Source organism: Mytilus californianus, unplaced genomic scaffold, assembly GCF_021869535.1.
Source record: "Mytilus californianus isolate M0D057914Y unplaced genomic scaffold, xbMytCali1.0.p SCAF_11, whole genome shotgun sequence".
NCBI lineage: Eukaryota > Metazoa > Mollusca > Bivalvia > Mytilida > Mytilidae > Mytilus > Mytilus californianus.
The window spans coordinates 1394325-1405697 of NW_026262593.1; the positions used below are offsets into that span (position 1 = coordinate 1394325).

An 11373-nucleotide genomic window follows, 5' to 3' on the forward strand; every position below is an offset into this window, starting at 1 on the left:
AAGTTATTTCCACTGGAACAAATTTTATACTTTAATATTTGTTCATAACGAAAACAAAGGGTATAGAATATTTTTTCCAACAGGAACAGATAGTATGGCATTGTTAAAGACATGAAAACTTCTGCTAGTCGGAACACATACACGTTGACAAAATCAGAGGAGAAAATGATAACCAAAGACATAAATGACCACATTTTAAGTATTAACAAGTTTGTGTGGTCGAAACTTAAAGATAACCCTTTTTTCCCAAACATTAAAAAATTTCAAAAACCCGCTCAAAACATAGGTAGTATACCATTATGAAATATCTCTTGAATACATTATTTAAGATATGCCTGGATATGAGAACTAAATTTCTACAAGATACTTGAAACCTCAGCACATATTTAAAATTCAAATAGACACCAAGGTTTGACTGAGGTATGGAAATATAGTCATCACTTGTACTTGATCTTCTTCCAGCCACAGTAAATAAGTTTGCCAAAGTGAGGGCGTTCGTTTGGCTGTGCGAGAAATGTGCAACCATGTCCGGTCATTATGGAGTATCCGATGCTTCTTGTTGAGAGAGTAAAACGGTCTCAGCACGTGGAGAACCATTGCAACAACCCTTGGGGGTCCGTAGTCGGTCTAATGAAAGACTAAATTTCTGTCCATATTAAATATAATATATATCATATTTTTCAATCGTCAGTCAATAATACATTTTTTGTACCTGCCTTTCATCCCAGTAGAAGACCGTTCTATTGTATCTATTGTTAATAGTTTAATCTTGAAGATTAATGAAATACTTGCCACTGAATGAAAAGCAAACAAAAATCAATCAATAAAATTCAAATTAAGTTTCAAATACGAAAGTAACCTAAAAACGAACAATGTTAACAACCCTAGAATTTTTCCTTTATTTAGTCTGAGTAATCATAGTTCCCTTAAAAGCTCGGAACGCATCAGAAAAAGCTCAATAGCTCAGAAAAAACTTCAGCTTCTGTCCTGATATGAACAACGATATCAACACTGCGCATTTAAAATTAAAGAAATTGAATTGAATTTTGTTTTAAGTGTCCTCTTTTTAATACCTTTATTTCAAAAGTTTTCAAAAACACGCGAAACGTCAATCTCGAAAGCCTTTTTATCTGGATCTATACAAAAGAAGATTAAGTTTCTAATACAATACTTAGTTTTGATATGAATAGAATCTTCTAATAGAGACAGGAAAAAGAAATAGACATTATATTTATTAATGAGTTCTCCCTCTTTGTACTGGTTATCTTTTACCGTTATATTGTTTCTCAATATTTTACTGCCTAGCTTTTGCAGACGATCTTATAAAGTAAAATGCAAAATGAAGATGTTTTATCTTAGTACCACGTGATAAGTGCCGATTTTGATGGACGAAGCTAAAGCACTATATAACCATCAAAGGGCAAGCCGATGATGGTTCTTACTATTTCCGCTGACCTGTTTAGAGCAATTTTATTTGATCCTCATTTCTTTATAACATCAATGCTAAACTTCGTACTTTATTTGGCCTTTTTTCTGATAAGAGAGTCACTGACGATGATTCTATAGACGAAACGTGTACCAAATTTTAATCCTGTAATCTATCAGGATGAGTTTATGTATATCATTGTATATTGTAAACCATATATTTTAAAGTCTGTCTGACTTTTAGACTCATTAGTAACTTGGAGATAGACATTCAAGAACCACGTGTCATACAAACTAAACTTAGAATTTTGTTACAAGCTGTTCCAAATAAACACGGAAAGGGTAAATATATCAAATTACCATTTAATGACACAGTAAAGCTTTAGACAGAAACATATGTATAAAAGAGCTCTTCTTCAAGAATGAAATGATAGGTAATGACCTCGTCTGTTTAATTCTCTCTACAGTCGACCAGTGAAATAATGTTCATACTACAGCATCTACCAATAGTATGTCTTGTTCTAAGCGGACAGATATGTGTCGTTAGCAGTTTATGTAGCTCTAAGCTTGGTATGTTATATGTGTGTTGAGCAGCTTTTGTAGTTATAAGCTAAGTAAATCATGTGTTATGAGCAGTCCATGTAGCTGTCAGCTTGATGATTTATATGTGTCATGAACAGCTTCTTTACCTTTTAGCTTGGTATGCTATTTGAGTCGTGAGCAGCACATGTACCTTTTAGCTTGGTAGGTTATGAGTCGTGATCAGCTTATGTAGCGGTACACCTGGTTAGTGTAATCATGGTTATAGGTTGCACTTTGTAAATACAGCTGTTTCTCAAACCACGCCTCTTTTGGGGAGATATATAATATTCATAGATATGTTAATTTGTTAACGTACTGGTTCCCATTTATGATCTCTGTGTTTAATTTCATAGAGACATAGAGAATGTATCCAGTAAAGAAAAACATGGTAGCGCCTAAATTTTAATTCTTAGGAGGTCCAAAAATGGAGGTAAGGGTAGTATAGAATTTTAGTATAAGTTTAAACTCTTAGAAGTTCAGGGCATATAAATGTTGAAAATATGCCGCACAGCCCTATATTTTGACCTTTGAATAAAATAGTAATGCATATAAACTTTTCTTTCTAGGATATTATTTTTCACGAAACTTCATAGTAAAAGTGTCACAGTTTTAGCCGCAAAGGGAGTATCTATGGGAAATTGCATTGTCTATATTTACAGAATTGCAACCTATATAGGGTTAAAAATTAGAACATACAGAATTTCACAAAATCTTGTTTATCTCAGAGTTTTTGAAGAATTTCACTCAAATATGAAGTTTTATAAATATTTCATGAAGATTGAGAAAATCCTGGGCCTAAACTATGATGAGTCAGCATAAATTCACAGTTTACAGTATGCATTGTTTACTTAAAGCCCTGAATTAAAAAAAAAAATCATAATCTTGCCTATTTGTAATTTAAATTGTTTATATTTACTCTTCGCAGTCATTGCAACTCATTGATCCTTCTTAAATATTTTTGGTGGGGTGTTTTTGTCCTGTCGATAACCCAAAAGTAAGCCGTAACACCTAAATGTGCTTTTTTGTGACTGCGGCATAAAAAGTACAAGCTAGAGTTACAAAAAGACCTCAATAAAACTTACAATAGTGTTTTTTATCCTAAATATGTACCAAATATTCCACATTGCTAGAAACAGGGAAAAAAAATTAGGAAATGTGAGGCCCCAGGGGCAAAAAACAGAGAAAAATGCCTCCCCCTGGGTCATAAAACAGAGAATTTAACTTCTAAATGCTATGATTTTATTATTTTAAAGGTCTTTTGTAAAGAAAACAATAACTGTGCTAGGAAGTTATGCAAAAATCAGATGTAAGCAGTCATTTCTATCAAACTTTTAGTGAATTTATGCACCAGACTGATATCTTCATAAATACAACTTTTGCAAATATGGCTTTGTTTAAACACTTCTAGTTCATATATTAACTAACTTATGTTAGATATATGGTTAGGGATGATACTGTTGTAACATGAATTCTAAACTGACCATTTGAGGCAGAAATTGTGAACTTTCATTGACAAATAGGCATACAGTAAGATGTGGACTGGAGACACAGGCAGGATTGGATACTTTGTATAATCTTGAAAGTTGGAATGATTAACTACTAAACATTACATTTATAGTATTTTAAAATGCTTTCAATTTGTTATCAGAATAGTTTCAAACAGGTTTTAGACAGTTCATGTCAGAAAACATACACATAGGGTAAGCTGGCAATTATTAAAGTCTTGTTTTCAGATTCTTTAAAAAATTGAAACATGGGAAGGGGTATAAAGTGTACTGTAAAAGGAAACTTAGAGTATATGCAGTGATTTCTTTAAGGCTATAATTCTGATAAATAAGTATTGTTGTGAGAAAAAGTGTTTTTAGAGAGTTTTCTATTTGAATAAATGTTTGTATATGTTGCACTTTGTAAATACAGCTGTTTCTCAAACCACGCCTCTTTTGGGGAGATATATAATATTCATAGATATGTTAATTTGTTAACGTACTGGTTCCCATTTATGATCTCTGTGTTTCATTTCATAGAGACATCACTTGGGAATGTATCCAGTAAAGAAAAACATGGTAGCGCCTAAATTTTAATTCTTAGGAGGTCCAAAAATGGAGGTAAGGGTAGTATAGAATTTTGGTATAAGTTTAAACTCTTATAATTAGAAGTTCAGGGCATATAAATGTTGAAAATATGCCGCACAGCCCTATATTTTGACCTTTGAATAAAATAGTAGTGCATATAAACTTTCCGTTCTAGGATATTATTTTTCACGAAACTTCATAGTAAAAGTGTCACAGTTTTAGCCTCAAAGGGAGTTCCTAAGGGAAATTGCATTGTCTATATTTACAGAATTGCAACCTTTAAGTATTGCGTTTTATTATAGAATCAGCTTTATTTTTTTATAATGGATTTAGATCTATTCTTATCTTCTAGTCTTATATTTCAAAGTGCAAGTAAAATATGTATTTTTGATAAATAGACTGTAAAAGATAAAGTGGAGTTAAACAAAAGAAATTGATGTTTTAAAGTTTAATCATATAATAAAATTCACCTTTGAAAGCATAAACATAATTTTTATTTTACAAATCAAAAACAAATATTGACTGTTCTGATCTTTAAACCTTTGTTTCTATATTTGCAGAAAACTCATTGTTTGATGACCTTATTCGAATGATGTTAAAGCTGAAAGGAACAGGTACAAATGATTTAATTCATATATTTTGTTCATGTTCCCCTCTCCTTGTCTTTTTCTATATCGTGTCTGATATGTCCTATTCGTATATGAAAGACCGATTCTGATTTGGTACATTGTTTTCATAATCTCTATTTCACGTATTCCTCTAAAAATGCCATTGAATATAACAAATGATGCTAATCGCTATTAATAAATAAGTTGCATATAATTTGAGAAAATAAACGATTATTCGTACTGAGTAAAATAGCATTTAGCAGATTTTGTGTTTATCTGAAAAGGAAATCAGACGAATTTATTCTTATGATAATGACTATATAAGGCAACTTTATACATAGAAAATTTAAAAAAAAAGTATTAATCTCATTTCAGGGCTTGGAGGACAAGGAAACACATCGACACAAAAAGATACACCTGCCTTCTCAGCCTATTTGACCTCTGCACAAACTGCATCGACCAATGCTATTGTAAAGTTTAATAAGCTATGGACAAATACCATGCATGCATATGACGTTACAACAGGTGTCTTTACTGCTCCATTACCTGGTCTGTACCACTTCTCAGCAGTTGTCATGTCAGAAGAAGGTAAACGACTGTTTCTCCATTTATGGCACAATGATACAAAGACCGCTGGAAGTTTTTCGCATGGCAATGGTTATAAAACTGGTACCTTTGATGTTGTGTTTAAGTTAAAGAAAGGTGATCGCATCTATATAAGGTGTGCTTCGGGTTGTAATAGTCAAAAAATCTACAGTGGCTATCATTACTACAGTACCTTCTCTGGATATCTCATAGCTAAATAAAAAGTTACAATGCATTTATTTAGGTTTTTCTTATTGTTAGGGAATAAAAGATACTATCTGATACGACTGGTAAAAATTCCTCACACCCTAAATCAAAATTTCATTGTACAATGTTTTCCTCCATTATGACTAAGGTATTTGTTATAAATTTTTCGTTGTAAAACTGCATATTAATCATCAAAACATGTTCATGACATTATTTAATGAACAACGCAACACATGTAACAAATCTTAGACATTCAATAAATATTTTTAAAAGACAATTGATCAGGCACTTCTTACCAGGAATTGAACCTTATTTTCATGATTTAATCAGAAGTTAGGCATGTTCGTTTGACTTTTTACGATGACATGAACTATTCTTTTTTCTTGAAATCATAAATCAAACGAATAAACGGAGAGGTAAAGTATATGTCAATAAGACAGCTACTCAAACAAATGAAAACAATATTTGTGAACGTAGCGTATTTACTTGACGATATCGGGAGATGGGTATTTAGTCAAATCTTAACAGAAAGATGTAATAATATAAAAAAAAAAGGACACGGATAAATAAAATAAACAATCTCAAAGTGTTCAGGCTTTAAATACATCTTTATTTGGATAAGTTGATGCAAGCATATTGCGTCTTATACTGTAAGAGACATATAATGTTTAGCAACTATATCATTAATGTGTAAACACTTTTATTATGAGCTATGAAAGTCGACTTCGTACATTTTTCCGAGTAGGTTTTAATAAATTTCAAACAAATACTGTGGGTAAGCATTCAATAGCTGTCACTATCCTGTAGATATACAACTGTTGGTTATATTGATTTTAAAGAATCTTCATTGAAGCTGGAGCAGGAATGCTGTGTTAAATAATTCGTTTGATGTGTCATTTGTATGCAAGACTGACATCCTTTTGTACTATGTTTCAATTTCAAAAAGTCTATCTTATCAATGCGTTTATTGTCTCCTTTAAACAATTTCATAATTCCATCTTTACAAGTACTTATAGTTATTTTATTTTATTTTAAATCATTACAAAATTTATATTTATGAATCTTCGCATTTATCATTGGTTTATTAAAGACATTTATGTATATCAATATTTTAATTTATTTGTTCTGAAACGTTTAAAATTATAATTTCCCAATATAAAGAACCTTTCATTATTTCGAAAATATTATTTAGTTACATATTACGTTATCATTTCTTCCGACCGTACAAGACCCCATGAGTGATCAAGGTCGTTATAAAGCACACTCATCATTAAGTTACTTAATGCGATGAGGCAAATAAACTCATCATAGATACCAGGATTGAAATTTAGTATTTGCGCCTGACGCGCGTTTCGTCTACAAACGACTCATCAGTGACGCTCTAATATATAAAAAAAAGTTAAAAAGGCCAAATAAAATACGAAGTTGAAGAGCATTGAGGACCAAACATTCCTAAAAGTGTTGCCAAATACACCTTAGGTAATCTATTCCTGAGGTAGAAAAGCCTTAGAATTTCAAAAATTCAAAGCAATCCACTGTGATAGTGCGGAGAGGGCATCTGTCTCAAAGCAATATTGGAATTGTTTACTTTTAAAGCCGTATTAGTGTAATACATTTTTAAAAAGTATTCTGTCTACATGTGCCGCGAAGTAATCTTGGAATTGTTATCTTTTAAGCTGTTTTATGGTAATATATTTATACATGTTTATTGCTTTGACCGTAATCTATACTAATAGACCAACTTTATAATAAATGGGGTGGTGCCTCTATTTCTGGAAACAATTCTTGATTTTGGTTTTCTTCGTGAACTAGTTTCTGTTCAAAAATTGTTTTGCATTGGTCCTTTATATGTATTAAACATTTTCAGCTTATATTTTGTTTTTCAAGTATTGTTTCTTGGTTATATTGAAACCTCAAAAACTGAAATAAACGGCGTTAAACTTGGCTTCCTTGCATGTATAAATTTAACCGCGTCTCGATTTGTAAATTATTTGTAATTTAACATTAGAACACAATACAGGTTTCTTTCTGAAGTTAAACGAATAGCGAAAAAAAACAATGTGAATTCAAAATACAAGTTGATACCTTGCGACTAGTCATTTAAGACATATTAATTATAGACTCTCATCAATTTAATTACTGATAATAGATTTGGCTCATTATTTTAACAACTAGTAAGGACATAAAATTTCCGTTTTGAATACTTTTTGGTTTTTACCAAAATAAAAATGAACGACATCTACTAATCTTTTGTGATGATGATATATTTTTATCTTGTTTCTACTTTCTGTTGATTTTGATTTTTTAGCATATGATTAGGTAATGCAATCTTGATCTCTGAATTAAGAGATGTTTTGATCAAATTTTAAAAAATGCTTTCATTTGATTGATTGATTAATCTTTATTGACTTTATGTCCAGCGGCTAGAATAAAATGCACATTGAGGAAGTAAAAATGAAAATTGAATAAGAATTTATACAGGGCTTTGTAGTAGACCGACACATTGAATCTTAATAGACGTATTAGCTCGAAAGGCAACAGTGAACAGGTATAAAATTAACATACATTTTAATCAGTCTGATCATTCAACATCACAATCTATGTTACATGTATTCATTCTAGTCCTTCCTACAGTTAATTCAATGTGAAGGTCATTTTCACCTTTGCCACCAGGCGCATTGTCGTCTTTATTATGCACCATCTTCTCTTTCTGTTGTCTGTATACATGACTTTCTACATTTTATACAAAAGCCTTTAAAATGCACCTTTACATCCGCATGAAACTATATTCCCTATCAATTTCAAAACTAAATTCCTTATACAAACTATGTTTGAAAGACCATTTCAAAAATGTCTATCATAATCAATACAAACTTACAGCTATCATCTTGAATATTTCCCATCACAGATTGTTCAAAATAAGTTTGCATTAGAAAAGATGTATAAATGTTAGTGAAACATTGGGACGTAGAAGACAAAAAGAACAATACAATAGCATAAGGTCCACTATTTCAGGTCTTGAGATGAAAATATCAATGTCTATACAATCTGTTAATGTTGTCATTTGACCCATATAGATTATTTAACCTTTGTTTTACAAGTCATCTGTTTGATTATTTGATGATTTGTCATTTCGTCTTTGTTGGCCGAATAAAATGAACACAAAAAGATAACTACATAATATCATATTAATGTTTAAGTTTTTTTGCTTTACTTTGAGGATATTTCAATCGGTCTTAGTTTTATCATAACATTGACATTAAATGTGAAGAATAAAATTTAAGGGACGTCGATTTAAAACTGAAAAGTAAGATCGCACTCAAGTTGCAGGAACGGACGTCAATGTGAAACGATCTGTTGCACCATGTTCATATCATATTTCATGTAAAGATGACATAGTTAGGTTCAGTTGGTTTAATGAAGGTTTTGTTTTCATCTTCCAGCTTTTAAAGTTTTTTTGAGAGTAAATTGTTATTATTATTTATTAAAGTGAGATGTTCAGTTAACAATTTCGGCCAATAACGCATCAAATAAAAACAAAACCAATATATATATATCTACAGCTCACTACACATTTGCAAAAAAAAACCTTCCCTGCAAACACTGAAAACAGAGATTCTTTCAATATTTGTCACATTTTAGTAAGGACAATTTTAATTATAAATTCACAGGAAAACGTTCTGGTAAAAATCATAATTATAGAAATATATTGAAATAAAAACAATATTACTTTATACTGTTATCATTTCTCTCTTAATATAGCAAACAGCAGAGTACAGCAGGCTATAGGAGTTTTGAGAAATAATGCTGTGCGAACATATTCCTCTAGTAAAACATTAATTCATTTTTCTGCGTGCTGTATTCCTCAATGGAACAAGCCGTGTATGTATGCAGTTTGGTCAGATAGTGTCAGGGAAATAAACCAATAAAATCGCAAATATGCAGCAAATATTTACAATTCTAAAATTAAAATACTAGTCAAATTCAAACGGATCTTGTTCTAAAGACATTTAATGCAAATAAATCTAGACCACAAATACATGTTCAACATTCGAGACGACCTATTCTTGAAACTTGTTAACAGCTATTCTAAAAAAAAAGATCTGATCAGACACAACTTGAAAAATGTACTTACGGAAGACAATAGTTGTGTATTGGAAGTGCTTGTGTCAATGAACGGACTGGCGCGTGCGAAAACTTTTAGTTGAGCAAAATATGTATAATCACCCCCGGTTTTTGGAGGGGTTCGTGTTGGTTAGTTATCTATGGTATGTTGTGTTTTGTGTACAGTTGTTTGTCTTTTGGTCTTTTTTGTTCTGCCATGGTGCTGAGGACAGTGTGGAACAGAACTTAAGTTTTGATATGCACTTGATTTCTTTAATATTTATATTATCAATTTGCAGCAAAGATATTAATCTTATCAATTTCAGTTTAAAACGCTTTTAACACAAAAATTGTGATAAATATTGAAAATGAGACATTCTGTATTTGTATGTTTATTTCAAATAAAATAGTTGAAGAGATAATTTTTTTGAAAATGTACAATTACGGTTTGAAATAATATTAAATCAGTATGATTCCCGGTGTAAAAAAATACTTGATTTTGTCGCCTCTTTAATAAAAAGACTCACATTCCTAATGTTCTCGTTGTTGTTTTCTATACGGTATTTTCGTGTATTTTTGTTTCCTTTATAGTCTTGTGGTTTACATTATTATCTTTGTTGGAAATTTATCTCAGTGGGAATCATACATTTCCTTAATGTGATATTGACTTGAATGCAAACATACACCGTATACAGATGACCCTAAAAACACAAGTATATTGTGGTATTTAGAATCGAAATAGGAATGACAACAGGTGCAGTGGTTTTATTAAGAAACAGTTTTATAACCTTTTAATCAGAAATATGGGGTATACATCAATTTCAACAATATACAGATATTGTTACAAATTGGACATACTGTTATAAGAACCTCACAGTACACATATGACGTTGTGATACTGTACATTCTAATATAGATTGAAAGTCTTTTAAAAATTGCAATATTTTGAAATTGACTCTGTCTTTTTTAAAAACACAAATTATATATCTTAAGTCCCAATAAAACTAAATGTCTATTCTTCCAGCTGTGACAGCAAGCATGTGAATCATACATGTAATATCTGGTTACCATCTATTATGTTCGTAAGTTATGTTGTCACGCATATATTAGTTCCGATATTTAAAACAAACATCACATTGATGTATAACTGAAAATAAATCTCAAATTACAGAATTGTGATTCAAAATAAGACAAGAAAGCTCTTATCCAATGCCTACGGGAAATAAAGAATAAGTGGGTAATATTCACCTTTTTAATTAAACATGAACATTGAAAAAAGATTGATTTTCAGAAGTAATTATCTCATTTGTTTTTAATCAACCAAAAAAAATTCTGTATTTGTTGGAGAAAAAAGGTAATAAGAATAAATGAAATATCATAGATATATTCTAATTTTAAATAAAAGGTTCAACAAATGATGGTATATTTGGCATTCAGTCAACTCTGCAGATTGCGAAATATTAGTCATCATCAGCAAGTTTTCTGTCATGTTAAAACTATTTTTCAAAACAAATGATCTTGTTTGAGCTGTTTGTAGTTACACAAATCTTGAATAAAAGGGAAGAGACTATGTTTGACCCCGTATTGGATTTTCCTTTGAGTTTGGTATTTTGTTATTTAACGATTGACCCCACTTCATATTTGTAGTTTTTTTGGCGTTCACTTAGGTCCATGCGATCAACCATACCACATTAAAAACCAATATCAAACATAGTTTAGATTTTTTTACAATGCAAACCTTATCATCACATGTCAAACATAAATTACTTGTATCTTTCTACAATGTTCTC

At 30.8% G+C, this 11373-nt stretch overlaps 1 protein-coding gene across 1 annotated transcript; it reads left to right on the top strand.

Annotated features, from left to right (window-relative positions):
• Positions 1-1864: 1864 nt before the first annotated feature.
• On the top strand, positions 1865-5500 carry LOC127719342 (complement C1q tumor necrosis factor-related protein 3-like). The gene is made up of 3 exons (XM_052225409.1): positions 1865-1995; positions 4640-4693; positions 5063-5500. The coding sequence occupies exons 1-3, from the start codon at positions 1908-1910 to the stop codon at positions 5491-5493; spliced, it is 573 nt and encodes a 190-aa protein (XP_052081369.1). The 5' UTR covers positions 1865-1907; the 3' UTR covers positions 5494-5500.
• The last annotated feature ends 5873 nt before the right edge of the window (positions 5501-11373 follow it).

What these genes read in the sequence shown, in the direction of transcription:
- LOC127719342 (XM_052225409.1), top strand. Translation starts at nt 1,908, where the DNA reads ATGTTCATACTACAGCATCTACCAATAGTATGTCTTGTTCTAAGCGGA. An exon ending in TTTATGTAGCTCTAAGCTTG is followed by an intron (nt 1,996 to 4,639) that starts GTATGTTATATG and finishes CTATATTTGCAG; the next exon opens with AAAACTCATTGTTTGATGAC. An exon ending in GTTAAAGCTGAAAGGAACAG is followed by an intron (nt 4,694 to 5,062) that starts GTACAAATGATT and finishes ATCTCATTTCAG; the next exon opens with GGCTTGGAGGACAAGGAAAC.